We start from the raw sequence: 18,672 nt of genomic DNA, 5'->3' as shown, positions 1-18,672 counted from the left end.
GTCAGCTGGTAACATCGTTTTCCTATAGACAAACATCTGAGATGAAGAAGATGCAGGCACGAATGTTCAGGTAGTGACATATATACATGTATGCTGATGTCATACAGTCCCATTCAATTTTGTGTCCACCCGACGGTACCCAATTTCAACATCACGAACATGGCTGTAATTTAAAGGGGCACTGACGCTGAGCAATTTCCGTGGACTGGTTTAAACCTTTATTATTGTTTTTCTCCTGTGAGTATCTGGATGACATTCCAGAATTCGTGATTGGTTCGTGATCTCTGCAGCGCAGTCCGTATGCGCAATCGAAAGTTTAGTTATAGACAGATCTACTAAGGGGAAGTCATTTTGACTTCATTACAAATGCATTATGAAAACAAATGAAACACTTTGAAGGTTAATCATCTGCCCGTGGTAGAAATGGTGAAAAACTATTCAGACGGAAAAATAACGAAGCCAATGTATGTCTCTATATTTGGTATCCTAACCCAAATTAGTTTATTGTCATATTTGTATGACTTTGAAAATTGATAAAAGAACACACAGACTGCTTATACTTATAGTAAATTTCTAACATGACTGTAACATTCAAACATTGTATAGACTGCCAATGTGGATCATATTTCACACACATACTCGATCTAGTGTGTTTTTTCTGTCATATAGATTCTGCTGAATGCTACAACAAATAAATTCAAACAAAATGCAAATAATGAATGTAAAACAGACTAATCTTATAGTAACAATGTCTGACTACTACCTTGTTCAGGAATGTATTCATCAATATCCACAAAAAAGAATGATATTCTACTCATCTGTAGCTGGTAAATAATCCTGCTCTGTGTCATGTGTCTTACAACAGTCTAATTTGCGAAAGTGGTGAAAACCTGATAAACCTCTCACTGGTCACCCAAGATAGCACACCTGGCAACTAATTGGATTATGTCCACTATTCTCAAATTTTCAGATTTCTCTACCAAAGGCAAAGTCATCGTTTTTTGTTTACGAATTCAAATAAATCAACTGTGTGTTTTTATTATCATAAATAATAAACCATTGTAGCTACCATAGCTACCAAAATTTTCGTAAGATATTTGCTATCACAGCTGAACCAACACTCAGAATTACCTAAATATAAAGCTTTGCAATCTTCCGTACTGAAACAAATGGCTACGTGCCTGTAGACATCATATTTTCATGTAACATGATTAAATATCAGGTTAAAAACACTGAAATAGGATCAAATTGGATCAGTAACTATACCATCCAAGCATCCGAAAAGAACTACACTGCTGGGATATTTGGTTATGATCAGACAAGGAATACCATGGATATTTTTAAAGAAATGGCATATGATGGGCATCCGGCCTCCCGACTGTTTAGGTGAAGAAATTCTGCTAATATGGACAGGAGCCCAGTTCCTTTGTCCGTCACGGTTGAAGGAGCGGGCGCTGACCAATTTGCGGTTTGATTTCGTAATTAGACCATTGGCGAGAAACATTATTCGCTCCGCATCAGTGTCCCTTTAAGCTCAGTACGTCTCATTGAAAATATCAAGACAGGCAGAATGAAAAGACTCATTTATGGCCATGACATCAAGATTTTTCAGCCACATTAAACGTGAGATTTTGTTATATCCTGACATTCAGAAGTCGAGGGTATATAGTTATACCCATTAAAGAATTACACTGGAAGACATATTGGATCAACAAGTAACATAAAAACTAATGGTTGGATTGTTTTCCAACTGGATGATCACATTCCTGTCAGAAGGAGAGGTGCTGTGCAAACTGGGATTCTGATATTCATTTTTTAAGAAATTTAAACATAAGAAAATCAGTTCAAATTGAAAAGTATTGGTCAGATTGTTTTCACATTTGAGGATTATTCTAAATAGTTAGGATGTGTATTTACTCAAGACATTACAGCAATATAAGAATTTGAACTTACAAAAGTTTTTTCAACCACTATTTTGAAAAGTATTTGTGTAACAGAGGTGTTTGTAAAGTTTGGTTCTGATTTTAATTTTTATTGAAAGAATTGCATCTAATTATATTTTTCAGGCCAAGGGAAGTTTTGTTCAGCCAATAACTAGATCACATTTCAATGAATTTTTTTCTAGTTTTGAGATGACACTCCATATCTCGAGGAGAGGTGTAGCACATCAGATTTAATCATCCTATAACTTTTTTGGATTTTTTCAGATGTGGGTAATGGCTGGTGCAATATACAAAGCAAAGTTCAAAAACCTTCCATGTCTGAAGCAGAAGTGCAGTGCAGTGCAGTGCAGTGCAGTGCAGTGCAGTGCAGTGCAGTGCAGTGCAGTGCAGTGCAGTGCAAATAATGACTATGATATTTATTTTTGTAGAAATAATGCAAGTTGAACATTTGAACATATCTTGGAAGGTATATTTCTTGAAAAGAACGTTAGAGGTGCCTGTAAAGCTTGGTTCTGATTTTCCAGTTTTTGAACTGAGGGAAAGTTTTGTTCAGCCGGTAACTTAACCACATTTGATTGGATTGTTTTCAGTATGTGGGGATCTCCATATCTACAGGTGATGTGCAGAACAAAGTTACATTTTGATATGGCTAAAGCATCATTAATTAGCACAAATAACATCCCATGAAAAAGTGCTACATCAAATTTGTCCAATCAATAACTCTGCCAATCATTTTTTCTGATTGGAGTAATGGCCTTTGTTTCTTGGAAAGGTGGAGAGCAAAGTTAAATACAAATCTGCAGTTTTTGACAAGAATAAGCATTTGCGATTTGGGAGTCACAGTTCTTGGTATTAGTGAGTGTTGCTCAGACATTGTGGCTTGTTTACAGTGTAATGGAAATATTTTAGGCTAATGGCTGAACACATGCCCATATAATACAAAGTACAGTCTCGGCCATGCTTCTAATTTTTCTGAAACTATTTTCCTACTTATGTCCCAAAAGACTATTAAAACTGTTACTGAACCCCATTGAAGAGGCCATTTTGAAATATATTTAGCCGTCAGTTAAAATGAAATGGAATTTGGTATTCAGTATTCATAAGTTATGTTTTTTCTGCTGTTTCTTATTTTGCCCTTGATAAACATTTGTGCTTTGACATCACAGACTCCATCAATTCCAAAGATGAACATAGTCAAGCAAGTGTATTATTTCAAGAAGAAAAATACTGAATTATGATTTTTCAGAAAGCTGAACACTTGATCTGTTTGTTACTATTGTTGTTGTTGTTGTTGTTGTTGTTGTTGTTGTTGTTTAATGCCACACAGTTATGTGGTGGCAGTCTCTAAATAATCAAAACAGGACAAGAAAATCCAGTGATCAACATCATGAGCATAAATCAATTGGGATATGATGCCATGTCAACCAAGTCAGCAATCCTGACCATCCAATCTCATGGTTGCCTGTAAGACAAGTATGATTTGCTGAAGACAAATTCCAACCCGGTTCCTCTCTGGTACTTGTATGCTATAAACTGGTACTTGTATGCTATAAACTTAACTTTTCCTTGAAAACGTAGGCATCAGCAGGGTATCTATCTTTGACAGGCAAAGCATATTATTATCATGAAAAGGCTTCAGTTTTATTCAGTCAGAAAAAAGACAAAAAGGGAAGATTCTTGGTTTGATGTGCTATGTACCTTCATCCAGGAAGTTGATTTTAACTGAAATTTAACTGAATTGAATGTTTGTATGAATTTGGCTCAGATGATATAATTCTTTCGTCAGCACATTAAAACAAATATCAGTACAGTGAGTTTGTATGCGGTCTTTCAATAATAGTAGGTGAGCTACTGAGCCCGGAACAGTGTTGTCAGACTGGCTTACTTATTGTCACAGCATGTTTAGATTCCCCATCATTTTGACAGGCAGAGCATGGTGAAGTGAGGAGGTGAACTCACATGGCCAGTTCTGACAGGCAGGCTGAAGGTCAGATGAACACTTCCTGTGGGCAGTCTCAACATCATGTGGCCACTTCCAGTCACATGAAGACCTTCAGTCACCAACCTGAAGCCGGGAACATGGAGACTTCCTGTCAGCAACCTGAAGGCCGTATGGACATGTCAGCTTCAAGAGGTGACTTCCCTGTTTCTGATTTTGACATGGCCTGTTCAGACAAGGAACATGAAGGTCTCTTGGTACCTGCAGGTTCAGCAGAGCATGAGGAGGTCCTTGAGCTAGATAGCCAAGCAATTACACTCAGTACAGGTAGGAATCATTTTTGTCCTCAGTGTTGTCATCCTAGTTGTTATTTAGATGACTTAAACTAAACTAAAGTGTCCTTTCCATCCTTTCCATTTCAGATATTGCACAAGGGTACAGATTTCCTCAGCTCATCATTGTTGAATTTTGCAACTATGTTTTTCTTACCATCCGTCTATTTCTTATGGATGTGTTGTTACTTTTATTCAGTGAAGAAAACAGTATAAAATAAGTTCCAGCTATATGGCAGTCTGTAAATAATCAAGTCTGGACAAGACAATCCAGTGATCAACAACATGAGCATCGATCTGCGCAATTGGGGACCAATGACATGTGTCAACCACCCGATCCCGTTAGTCTGACCACCCGATCCCGTTAGTCACCTCTTACGACAAGCATGGTCGCCTTTTGTGGCAAGCATCGGTTGCTGAAGGCCTATTCTACCCTGGCACCTTCACGGGTGAAATCAGTTCTATTTCTAACTTGACCTCCTACACCCATTGTGTCTGTCTGACAGAGCGTCTTCCCAGACAGTTTGTGCAATGTTATGATTCCTGATTAATATGTTTAAATAAGCAGAGAATGTTTATAACAGGATAAATTTTAGCATCATGAGAAAAGTGAAAGTTTTCAGAATGAGAGAAACACAACTCTTTTGCTCTGCAATAATATTAAATAATGTTATTCCATGTGGAAAGAAACACTGATCTATTGATTTGTGGTTTCCATGGTTACTGATAATTCCTCCTGACTGGTGTTGACAGGTGAACAGCATTCAGGGAATGCCCAAGCTGCCAACGTTCTCAACATTGTGACTGGTGGTGCCGGACAAGGAACACTTGGGAGAGGTGAGTGTTGATGGAGGAAGGGTCAGTAGTGACTATAGATCTTGTTATCCCCTAGGCATGTAATGCAGGGTATATATTAGTCGTTGCCTCGTCTGTCTGTCCATCCGTTCGTAATCGTTTTGTTTCCAGAGCATAACTCAAAAACTGTTCAATATTTTTAGACCTATAAATTGGTAGGTATATTAAACTGAATCTGTGAATGTGCCTTTTACTATTTGCAGACTTTTGTCATTCTTAATTTTCCCGGTTTCCATGGAAACGATTCCAACTTAGTCTCAGAAGGGAGGGATGGGCGTCATTTCCAGAGCAGAACTCAAAACCTTCTAAATATCTTTCTGCAAAACTTGGCATATACTTGAGGCAGACCCCAAAGTGGTGCCTTTTGCTATTTACAGATTTTTGCAATTTTTATTTTTTCTGGTTTCCATGGAAACGTTTCAGATGTTTCAACAATATCGTGTTTTATGTTCAAAGTAGTCTGAAGGCATAAAAGGTTTTGAAGTGTTGAGCTGAAATATCACTTTCCAGGGACATTAGTGTGAGACGATTAACATCAGTCATAAAGACTAGAAGATGTTTCACACACAATAGAAATAAGTGAATTGTCTTCTTATTTTACATTTAAGTCTTTGCTGGGATGGTACATATATTTTATTCCTTCACAGATACCCTTGACCTACGCACAGATGAAGCAAGGAAGATTTTTGCTCCAACTGAAGCCTACAGAAAAGTGAAACAGAAATTGAAGGAATTTGGTCATGTGACCATTTGTGGTGCTTCCGGAGAAGGCAAGACAACAATGGCCCTGGTGCTGGGTTCACAGTATAGACAAAAGGGATACGAGGTCGTGTTTGTAGACAGCCTTAAGAAGTTTGACTTTGACCGCTGTCTTAGTACTTACTCAAGAGTATTCCTCATTGTAGATGATTTGTTTGGTGCAGTTGGAGTATCTGCTAATACTTCACATGTTAAAAACTTTCTGAATAATCTTCTCCCACATTTAGAACAAAAGCAGAGAGCAGAAGAGAAAAGGTCAGCATTGAGTGATACTGTTGAAGAATCCAGAAAGAAAATGCAAAATTTACAAGACTCTCAAACAAAGGATATTCATGTAGTCTTCACATCAAAATCCTACAATTTCCATGATGGACTTGCCAAACTGCAGTATGAGGGTTTTAAATTGTTCAGGGGTCAAACTGTAGTAGACTTGACAAAACAAGAAAAATACAGGCTTTCAGACAAGGAGAAACGGTCAATATTTGAACGACATAAACATGCCTTTGGTGACAGTTCTGGTCAGCATATTCCAGATTACAATGAACTGGAAATCTGTTCCAACATCTTTGGATTTCCTCTCATTTGTAAACTTTGTTTTGAATTTTCCTCATTCTTTAAAAATGCAAAATCATTTTTCAAGGAACCACTTTTTTATCTCAGGCTAGAACTAAAGCAGTTACTTGAAGATAGAAATGATAGGTCTGCCATTTTGGTTCTGATGCTGCTGTGTGAAGACAAATTGAACCTGACCAGGTTAGACAGTGGAGATGAAGACAAGGAAATGGACAGGATGGTCAAAACTGTTCAAGACCTGATGCCTAGTGCTACACGTTCAGGCATGTACAAAGCAGCTAAAAGTTTTCGAGGTACATTCTTCACAAGAGGAGACACTGTTGGCTTTGGCCATTCTTCCATCTATGATGCTTGTGCCTGCACCTTGTACAATATCAGTCCTATCTTTGTTTTGAAGCATTGCAGTGATGACTTTCTGTTTGAAAGAGTACAAGGTGAAAAGGTTGAAGAAACTAATGTTGATGATCATCTCCATCTTATATATGTCTCGGATAATTATGATGACCTACTCACCACAAGGTTTGCACATTCTATTAAGCAAGGAAAGTTTTCTCAGTCAGTGACACATCCAGTTCTGAAACGAGACACTACAGCTTTCAAACTGCTCAACAAACTTCAGTCTGATAAAGCAAAGCACCACCATCAGCATGATCAAACTGATTCCAAAGATGAACTTTGGTTTCACAGAAGAGAAAAAGGAAAATGTTTTCTGTACTGGGCAGTTCTTGGACATAATGCACATCTAGTTACAGATATAGAACACACAACTGGAGAAAAGTTCTCTCAAGAGGAGATCAGTCAAGCTATGGAAGGGTGTGCACAAAGCAACAATGTGACAGTATTGAAATGGCTCATCACTCGTGAAAAAAATGATTATGAACTCACACTGAACAGACTTTTGCTGCAGGCAGCTGAAAATTGCAGCTCTGATATTCTAGTGTATCTGCTCCAGGAAGGTGCTGATGTTGACACGAGAGACAAGGACTTACAGAACATCTTCCATCTGGTCTGCAGGACAGGGATGGAAAAATCCCTGAAAGTCCTGTTAAATAGGAAACCTGGAGATAGTGTTATAAACTGTGTTGATGTGAATGGCAGAACTCCTGTCATGGTTGCAGCACTAGCAGCATCACTAGGATGTTTTGAATTACTACGGAAAGAATCAGACTTGAATGTGAAAGATAAATATTGCAATACAATTATTCATCTTGCCTGTCATGGTGGCAACAAGGATATTGTGAAATACCTCCTGTGTCCCTCTAACATCAACAGTAGAGGTGAGCATGGATGGACGGCTATAATGAATGCAGCTGTCAGTGGTCATCAAAGTGTGTTTGACCTCCTTGTGCCCAATCAAGCTGACCTGACACTGGTGGATACATATGGTGATAGTTTGCTTCATCTTGCCTGTTGTGGTGGGAACACTGCTATCGTAGAACAGCTCCTGTCTCCCTCTAACATCAACAGTAGAGGTGAGCATGGGTGGACATCATTGATGAATGCAGCTGTCCATGGACATCAAAGTGTGTTTGACCACCTTGTGTCCAACCAAGCTGACCTGACACTACTGGATACATCTGGTGATAGTTTACTTCATCTGGCCTGTCAAGGTGGGAACACTGCTATAGTAGAACAGCTCCTGTCTCCTTCTAACATCAACAGTAGGGGAAGTTATGGATGGACAGCATTGATGAAGGCAGCTGTCAGTGGACATCAAAATGTATTTGACCACCTTGTGTCCAACCAAGCTGACATTACACTGGTGTCTACATCTGGCGATAGTTTACTTCATCTTGCCTGTCAAGGTGGAAACACTGCTATAGTACAACACCTCCTGTCTCCTTCTAACATCAACAGTAAAGGGAGACATGGATGGACACCACTCATGAAGGCAGCTGTCAGTGGACATCGAAGTGTTTTTGACCTCCTTGTGTCCAACAAAGCCGACCTGACACTGCAGGATACATCTGGTGCTAGTTTACTTCATCTAGCCTGTCAGGGTGGGAACACTGCTATAGTACAACACCTCCTGTCTCCTTCTAACATCAACAGTAGAGGGAGACATGGATGGACGCCACTCATGAAGGCAGCTTTCAGTGGACATCAAAGTGTGTTTGACCTCCTTGTGTCCAACAAAGCTGACCTGACTCTGCTGGATGCATCTGGTGCTAGTTTACTTCATCTAGCCTGTCAGGGTGGGAACACTGCTATAGTACAACACCTCCTGTCTCCCTCTAACATCAACAGTCGAGGGAGACATGGATGGACGGCATTGATGAATGCAGTTGTCGTTGGAAATCAAAGTGTGTTTGACCTCCTTGTGTCCAAGCAAGCTGACCTGACACTGATGTCTACATCTGGTGATAGTTTACTTCATATTGCCTGTCGTGGTGGTAACACTACTATAGTAGAACACCTGCTGTCTCCCTCTAACATCAACAGTAGAGGGAGACATGGATGGACGGCATTGATGAATGCAGTTGTCGTTGGAAATCAAAGTGTGTTTGACCTCCTTGTGTCCAAGCAAGCTGACCTGACACTGGTGTCTACATCTGGTGATAGTTTACTTCATCTTGCCTGTCAGGGTGGGAACACTGCTATAGTACAATACCTCCTGTCTCCCTTTAACATCAACAGTAGAGGGAGATTTGGCTTGACGGCAGTGATGAAGGCAGCTGTCCATGGACATCAAAGTGTGTTTGACCTCCTTGTGTCCAAGCAAGCTGACCTGACAATGGTGGATACATCTGGTGATAGTTTACTTCATTTTGCCTGTCGTGGTGGTAACACTACTATAGTAGAACACCTGCTGTCTCCCTCTAACATCAACAGTAGAGGGAGACATGGATGGACGGCATTGATGAATGCAGTTGTCGTTGGAAATCAAAGTGTGTTTGACCTCCTTGTGTCCAAGCAAGCTGACCTGACACTGATGTCTACATCTGGTGATAGTTTACTTCATATTGCCTGTCGTGGTGGTAACACTACTATAGTAGAACACCTGCTGTCTCCCTCTAACATCAACAGTAGAGGGAGACATGGATGGACGGCATTGATGAATGCAGCTGTCCATGGACATCAAAGTGTGTTTGACCACCTTGTGTCCAACCAAGCTGACCTGACACTACTGGATACATCTGGTGATAGTTTACTTCATCTGGCCTGTCAAGGTGGGAACACTGCTATAGTAGAACAGCTCCTGTCTCCTTCTAACATCAACAGTAGGGGAAGTTATGGATGGACAGCATTGATGAAGGCAGCTGTCAGTGGACATCAAAATGTATTTGACCACCTTGTGTCCAACCAAGCTGACATTACACTGGTGTCTACATCTGGCGATAGTTTACTTCATCTTGCCTGTCAAGGTGGAAACACTGCTATAGTACAACACCTCCTGTCTCCTTCTAACATCAACAGTAAAGGGAGACATGGATGGACACCACTCATGAAGGCAGCTGTCAGTGGACATCGAAGTGTTTTTGACCTCCTTGTGTCCAACAAAGCCGACCTGACACTGCAGGATACATCTGGTGATAGTTTACTTCATCTAGCCTGTCAAGGTGGGAACACTGCTATAGTACAACACCTCCTGTCTCCTTCTAACATCAACAGTAGAGGGAGACATGGATGGACGCCACTCATGAAGGCAGCTTTCAGTGGACATCAAAGTGTGTTTGACCTCCTTGTGTCCAACAAAGCTGACCTGACTCTGCTGGATGCATCTGGTGCTAGTTTACTTCATCTAGCCTGTCAGGGTGGGAACACTGCTATAGTACAACACCTCCTGTCTCCCTCTAACATCAACAGTCGAGGGAGACATGGATGGACGGCATTGATGAATGCAGTTGTCGTTGGAAATCAAAGTGTGTTTGACCTCCTTGTGTCCAAGCAAGCTGACCTGACACTGATGTCTACATCTGGTGATAGTTTACTTCATATTGCCTGTCGTGGTGGTAACACTACTATAGTAGAACACCTGCTGTCTCCCTCTAACATCAACAGTAGAGGGAGACATGGATGGACGGCATTGATGAATGCAGTTGTCGTTGGAAATCAAAGTGTGTTTGACCTCCTTGTGTCCAAGCAAGCTGACCTGACACTGGTGTCTACATCTGGTGATAGTTTACTTCATCTTGCCTGTCAGGGTGGGAACACTGCTATAGTACAATACCTCCTGTCTCCCTTTAACATCAACAGTAGAGGGAGATTTGGCTTGACGGCAGTGATGAAGGCAGCTGTCCATGGACATCAAAGTGTGTTTGACCTCCTTGTGTCCAAGCAGGCTGACCTGACACTGATGTCTACATCTGGTGATAGTTTACTTCATATTGCCTGTCGTGGTGGGAACACTGCTATAGTAGAACAGCTCCTGTCTCCCTCTAACATCAACTGTAGAGGGAGAAATGGCTGGACGCCATTGATGAATGCAGCTGTCACTGGACATCAAAGTGTGTTTGACCTCCTTGTGTCCAAACAAGCTGACCTGACACTACTGGATACATCAGGTGATAGTTTACTTCATCTTGCCTGTCAGGGTGGGAACACTGCTATAGTACAATACCTCCTGTCTCCCTCTAACATCAACAGTAGGGGGAGATTTGGCTTGACAGCAGTGATGAAGGCAGCTGTCCATGGACATCAAAGTGTGTTTGACCTACTTGTGTCCAACAAAGCTGACTTGACACTACTGGATACATCTGGTCATAGTATATATCATCTTGCCTGTCAAGGTGGGAACACAACTATAGTACAACACTTCCAATCTCCCTCTACCGTCAACAGTAGAGGCTACCATTGATGGAGGGCTTAAATCAATGCAGCTGTTAGTGGACATCAAAGTGTGTTGGACCTTCTTGTGTCCAGCCAAGCTGACCTGCCGCTTCTGGATACATCTGGTGTTAGTTTACTTCATCTGGCCTGTTGTGGTGTGTTCCTACCCATTTTTGGACAGTAAAGGGAGACAAGATGGGATACATATGGTGATAGTTTACTTCATCTTAACACACCTGTTGTGGTGTGTTCCTACCCCTTCTGGACAGTAAAGGGAGACAAGGTTGGAACACAGCTACAGCACAACACCTCCAGTAAAGGAAGACATGGATATAGGCCAGTATTGATGGCTGCCTTTTATGGACATAAAGATGTGGCTGGCCTTATACAACACCAAGCTGACCTGACACTTCTGACAGACAGACAGTAATGAGGATGTCGGATGTGTAGCTGTGATGTAAGGGCATCATTCATATCTACAAACTGTTCACCAGCCTCACTGAGTAAACAGCTATCAAACAGCACCACAGAACTTATGTGGGGGATTTCAGGCTAGAAGTCTGACAATGATCATCTATTCAACAATTACTTTAATGTCCAAAGGTCAGTTTATATTCAAGTGGGGTTGAGCACTGGAATTTCTAAAAAAATCAGATGTTACGTAGAGACAAAATAATGTTTAACATATGACTGAAATGAAAATTTGTTTGCAGGGAAAATATTCGCCTTTCTTTATTAATGTTTATTCTTCCTAATCTTACTGCTGAAATAAAATGACACAAGACCATTTTGTCAGACCTTTTTGACAGAAACCAGTATGTGCTTGATATGTTGTTTACCCAACTTATGTTTCTTTGTGGGTTTTATGATAGTAATAAACATGTGTGACCTGCCTTGATTCAGACTTTCCTACTTCATACAGCTGACATGGTGTTTTGTAACTGATCAAAGCTGTGTGAACTAGGTACATATAATTCATTTGCATTCAGTATGTATTTGTTCAGCCAATGACCGATCGCCATGAGGAGACCATAAAACTTGGATTCCAGACATAGCATTTTGATAACAAATGTAAGGATCAAGACACTACTTTAAGGTAGCCATATGCACGGATACATATTTAGTCTTGGGCCTGTAACATGAAACATCAAATGTGATACTCAATTACTGTGTGAAAGCTGTTCTTGACATTGTAAGAAACATGACCCATTTGCGTTCTTAGACATGCTGAATACCCATCGTGCAGACTGGAAGGATGTCATATTGGTGGATGAACATCAGATCTACTTCAGACATGAAACACTATTTGTGTTTAATTCCATCAGTAATGATCACTGCTGATGCTATAGAAATTGCTATTTTCAAGATGTATTAACCTGTTATATACCACACATTTGCTAATGATGATGATGATAATGATGATGGTTTATTGATAAGATAGTTATTGCCAGCTGTTCACCATATTTTTGTAAATGTGTATTACTGAATACAGTTAAATCATTTCAAATGGGATTTTTGTCTTGAATATGCCATTGAAGACTTTTCTCAGCTTTGATGATGATGACGACGACAGCGATGATGATGATGATGATGATGTTGATGATGAACTAGTTATAACTATGCCAAATGTTTTGGTGCATATAGTAACTTTCACTGATTAAATTTCACCATTGTATTTCCAGTTTCATACTCACTATCACTTATAATGGATGCGAAGAGTTAGTAGACAGATGTTTCTTGCTGTCCTGTGCTGGCACTGTAAAGTTAGGTCTACCTGATGATATCAACTTTTCTTTGTTATATGCAAAAAGAAAAACAAAAAATTAGATGTACCGTATCACGAATTCTTGATAATAGTTCTGCACACTCTGGATCTCCAGTCTGACAAAAAGTTTCAGTTAGTTCAATATTCATCTGAATGGTTCAACAGGTCAGCAAACATACATCTTCTAAATCACAAGAACATTTCTATATAATTGTTTGCAGCTTTGTTGCTTCTGTACTAGGTTCTGCTCCAGAAAAAATTGCTGACAGCAGTTTCAGTCTAAAAAGAGTAAATATGAAGACATCATGTACTTTGACCGTTTAACCTCAGCTGCTTGGCCTTTTAACACAAGGAGCAGACAACCATTTCAGGCAAATTGTGAAGGGGGAACAACTCTGACTGCTCTGACCAGCAGATGTTGATATTATCGATGACAGATAGAGCATGGAATAAAGAGTTCCAGCTACTATGAAGGGCTCAGTGAATTTCCCATCTTTTTCAAGCGGACCAGGAAGAGGATTTTTGAGTAAGCAAAGGTTTAGAAGAACATTAAAGTTTTGCAATAAGTTCCACACCATCCTTTACTGTCATAACTATAGCCTTCTCAGATTATTCTCAGTGCCTCAAAACTTTTTTCATTCTGAAGAGTTTGTGCCTTGTATGTCTTGTGTCTGTTACAAATACTACCTACATAAGGTATCTCATTTTTTATTTCATCATTTGCACAAAATTCAGATGGAAAGCAATAAATGATCATAACTAGCAACTCTAATATTATAATGAGAATGATATTAACACAACATTACGTGAAGGCTAAAAATATTGTTAAAAGAAGTCACTAACTGTTCAAGGGAAAATGAACTTTAAGGGGAGAGAACTTAAAATGGACCTTTTAACTCTGATATCATCCGCTTGGTATTGTTTGAGATGGTATGTTACTGAAAATTGAGATGGTATGTTACTGAAAATTGAGATGGTATGTTACTGAAAATACCTTGCCATAATTTACAAATCATCACTCTTTTTAATGTCATGAGTGGGTACATTATCCTGTATATTTTCTTGCATTTCAGAAGACATATTATCAACATACCAATGTCTTACAAACTCCAACAAATAGCATAACACAAATATGTTTTAAAATAAGTTTTAAATCCACAAACCAGCTTTAATTATTATACTTCCATATCCACCCAGAATGGGTATAAATTCATGAATAAGTTAATTATGACATAAATTTACCATTTATCCTTTGTCATTTTAAAGAAATTGTTTACTGTATTAATACACAAAACACTGTGCAGAAGTGGCCAGGATTGTCCATATTTTAGAAAGAAGTTACTATATAAAAATTACCCATTTTAGCATAATCATTAACCTATAAGCTCCGATGCAGTTGTCATCATGTATTTTATGGTTCATTGTTTTCATACATGCAGATATTTTGCTAAAAGGAATAATTCACTGTATTATAAAATATTAATCAATCAGTCAATCTTTATGAATAAAAAAAATGCATGAATGAAACACACCGAACGTATAAATCCAGCAACAACAAACAGGGTCATTTATTGGTAGTTTCCTTCAGGTAAGCTGGACCCGCACTCACCCAATGCCGAGATGTACTAATTAGAGCAAAATAAATTCTATTTCGTTTCAGCAGAGGCCATATGATGGTCTCTGGTTTCAGTTGCACATGTCTTCCTTTTCCTACGTTGCTATATTCGTAGCTCTGCAGTTTGAATGGTTGCCATTAGACCTTTTACGTCGACCCTTTTGTCAATCGGTCCATTTGATCCCTTTTGTTCACACTAATGTGAACTCGATTTGCATTCTCAACTCGATGCAGATTATACAACTGCCGGTACCCATCCAACATCTGAGAACATGTTTTTTTATGCATGTAAAACACACAGTATGATATAGAAACATACATATATTTTGATACAATACAATGCGACATTATGGCTAAAATACATATAAATATTGTAATATGGGTGTATAATCAAATAGAACAGTACTTTTCGTTAAACCCGCCAGTTTCTGTACCGAATGGGAGGACAGCCATATTTCAGAGAAATTAATTTGTCATTGTGAGGGTTACTACAAAAATACCTAAGGGGTGCCCTGTGTCTTACATCAGTCCGCTTGGAGAATGGACCTGTGAAGGTCCCGGGTTAGAATATGCCTTCAGCAACCCATGCTTGACATAGAAGGTGACTATGCTTGTCGTAAGAGGCGACTAACGGGATCGGGTGGTCAAGCTCGCTGACTTGGTTGACACATGTCATCGGTTCCCAATTGCACAGATCAATGCTCATGTTTTTGATCACTGGATTGTCTGGTCCAGACTCGATTTTTTACAGTCCGCTGCCATATAGCTGGAATATTGCTGCGTGCGTAAAACTAAACTCACTCACTTCATTTGGAGAATGGAATGTTGCAGGTTCGATCCCCGGCCGCGTCACACCAAAAGATGTTAAAAGACTTGTTGGTCCCTGTCTGGCGCTCGGCATTAATGGGTACAACTAGGGCTGGTCGGTTCGGAGTCAGTATGTGTGAGTTGGGTATTCATGCTGTGGCATGGTATCTCGGTGAGCTTGCACTTTAAAACTAACTGGGCTAGTACAATTAATCCGTTTGAGTCAAAATCTCCCCAATGAATTGCACTCTAACTCAAAAACAAATAATTGCAAGTGACTCAAACCAGAGTCAATTTTGTCATAATTCCTGTCTACAAATGAAAAAACGTTGTTCAGCAGACCATCATAGTTATCAACAGCTGTCTCACGATTTGTGACAAGGGTGTAGCGACAGCTCGAGTAACAGTCAGGTAAATGAGAAGAACGTGCAAATTTGTCACGTGATTGTTTATCCCACTCCCGCTGACTTAACGACTGATTCATTTCACACAGTGAAGTTTGCTTGTGATGTTAAAGGTGTAATTCACATGGTGTACGACTACACGGGGCTGAGCATCTTATGCACTTGATAAATTTCTTAAAAGCACATCTTGTGGTGTTGGGGTTCCAAAGCAGCATGCACTTGAAAACATTATTAAAACAACGACAGGCGCCATCTAAAAATGGTAGCGCCCAGGAAAAGGTCGTATCAAAAGCCATGAAAAATGGATAACTTAATTCCATTTCAAATCACTTGTCAAGAACACAGTTCGAGAGAAACGAAACTTATTCTTAAGAAGTATATTGCAAAAATATAATGGAAATTTATTTTGACCACATAATAAAATTTTCCCACCGAACCGTAGATGCCTCCAGGGTCTAGTGGAGATTTATGGGAACGTACATCGATTATGATTATGAGATAACCCCTCTCAGTATCCAAGTAATGCCTCCGCAAACTGCTTCTCGGCGTAAGGTCGAATTTCGGTACAGCATAGTTAGTGGGGAAGTCGGACATGTTACAGACGTGTTCTTTGTGAAAAAGCAGATATTGTGCGAATGTGAAATATATTGTACGCACCATACGTCAAAAGAGGGACGAGGGTTGAGCCTGTTCACCTTGATGAAACTTGATGAGGTAAATGAAAGCCACACTGCAGAAATACAACGGATTGCAAGCACCGAAGAGACATGCTCCAGAAGACTGCCATCAAGGAAAGGAGAGCGACCAGGGGCATATGCTTCATGCAGGTCGGAAATCTTTGGAGTTTGTACTAGGGTGCTCTCAGAGACTATACACAAAAAGGGCTGCTCCCTGGTGTTCTTTTGTGTTTACGGCTGAAGCCAAAGACAACGGAGATTATCTCAAAGAGATGAATGGACATGCTTTTATGGAATGGGTACAAAAACAACTGGTACCGACGTTGCCATCAAAGAGCTTATTGTAATGGACAATGCTCCATATCATAGCGACCAGGGCCCACTTGCACAAAGCGATCTTAGCGCTACAACTATCTTAAGCCTATACTGGTGAATGGGAGTTACAATCATTGTAGTGCTAAGATCGCTTTGTGCAAGTGGGCCCTGGACTCAGATACGAAAGCACCAAATTAAATGTCCAGGAAGGGTGGCATGATAGAGTGGTTAGAAAACCATACTATGCCGTTTCCACAAAACACAACAAAATCAAAACTTTATGAAATCATTAAAATCATCAAAAGAGCGCCTGTGCGCGAAATTGACCAGAATCTGAAATCACAAGGTCATGATGTCTTACGTTTGCTTCTTTATCACTGCGATTTGAACCCGATTGAACTGATCTGAGCACGAATCCGTGGCTAAGATTTCACAAGGGTGGCATGATAGAGTGGTTAGAAAACCATACTATGCCGTTTCCACAAAACACAACAAAATCAAAACTTTATGAAATCATTAAAATCATCAAAAGAGCACCTGTGCGCGAAATTGACCAGAATCTGAAATCACAAGGTCATGATGTCTTACGTTTGCCTCTTTATCACTGCGATTTGAACCCGATTGAACTGATCTGAGCACGAATCCGTGGCTAAGATTTCACAAGGGTGGCATGATAGAGTGGTTAGAAAACCATACTATGCCGTTTCCACAAAACACAACAAAATCAAAACTTTATGAAATCATTAAAATCATCAAAAGAGCACCTGTGCGCGAAATTGACCAGTATCTGAAATCGCAAGGTCATGATATCTTACGTTTGCCTCTTTATCACTGCGATTTGAACCCGATTGAACTGATCTGAGCACGAATCCGTGGCTAAGATTTCACAAGGCACATGGCAAATATCAGTTGAAAATGCTGTGATGATGATGATGATATTGATGATGATATTGATGATTATATAGCGCACATATCTACGCAACTAGAACATCCTCTAGGCGTTTGAGTGTTTGATTGGTCAACGGCCGTCTTTACTGACATTTTATTTAACCAGTTGATCCATGAAGATCCGTGTTTGAATGTTGATCTTCAGTAACCCATGATTGTAAGAAGAGGCGACTAATGGGATCGGGTGTTCAGTGTCGCTGACTTGATTGACTCATGTCATCAAATCCCAGCAGCGCAAATCGATGCTCATACTGTTGATCACTGAATCGTCTGGTCTAGATTCGATTATTACAGAGAGGTGGACTATTGTTAATTGTGGCGTAAAACGAAACTCACACGCGCACTCACTCATTCTGACCAACGCATCTCCCTGGACAGTATTCAACTCGTGGAACCTGTTGGGCGGAAGTAGTTATCACACAGCGTCCTAGTTATAGAGCATCAGTACTGGCTTGAAAGCTGATTGCAGCAGACAGCTATTAGTCCTGTCATCACACGAGTGCATTCTAATGACTGACAGCAGTGAGTAGGTGTCCGATTCAGAACCATAGTGCTATGACTTTTGATACCATCCCTACCAATGAAATTAACATCGCCCGTGCCCCGCGCTTACCTGGCTATTACCTGAGCTGTCGTTACACCCTCGACACAAATAGTGATAAAGCTGATGAAAACAATGGTGGTATGTTGCATAATTTTTTTTTCATTTTGTAGATGATTATGCAGAGTTGGGGAGTGTTGCATCTTTACTTTGACGTTGGTGTGAGTCGTTCATGATTATTTGTCGTTTTTTAGTCAGTCTAAGTAAACTTATCCTCAGTACTTTTCGTTACACTCCTCTACTGAGACTCAGTGGTGAAGTGTAACGAAATACACTGAGACTAAGTTTACTTAGACTGTTTTAGTAAGAGTGTAGTTAACTGGGGCAGCCACACACACACACATGTAAGCGAAATATTCTGAAGGACGA

At 40.0% G+C, this 18,672-nt stretch overlaps 1 protein-coding gene and 1 pseudogene across 1 annotated transcript in view; one reads left to right on the top strand and one right to left on the bottom strand.

Moving 5' to 3' along the window:
* LOC137255966 (uncharacterized) overlaps positions 1 to 18,672 on the bottom strand; it is a 589,910-nt pseudogene that overhangs the window by 15,329 nt on the left and 555,909 nt on the right.
* LOC137255967 (serine/threonine-protein phosphatase 6 regulatory ankyrin repeat subunit A-like) overlaps positions 1 to 18,672 on the top strand; it is a 275,337-nt gene that overhangs the window by 487 nt on the left and 256,178 nt on the right. Inside the window, exons 2-3 of the mRNA XM_067793586.1 lie at positions 3,870 to 4,209; positions 4,968 to 5,051. Coding sequence (XP_067649687.1) covers positions 3,903 to 4,209; positions 4,968 to 5,051 — 391 coding nt within the window. The 5' untranslated portion in view covers positions 3,870 to 3,902. The remainder of the gene's footprint in view (positions 1 to 3,869; positions 4,210 to 4,967; positions 5,052 to 18,672) is intronic.

The sequence above is a fragment of the Haliotis asinina genome, chromosome 11 (genome assembly GCF_037392515.1).
Source record: "Haliotis asinina isolate JCU_RB_2024 chromosome 11, JCU_Hal_asi_v2, whole genome shotgun sequence".
Classification (NCBI taxonomy): Eukaryota; Metazoa; Mollusca; class Gastropoda; order Lepetellida; family Haliotidae; genus Haliotis; species Haliotis asinina.
The sequence above is the reverse complement of the archived record's forward strand: the minus strand, read 5'-3'. Positions and strand labels throughout refer to the sequence as shown.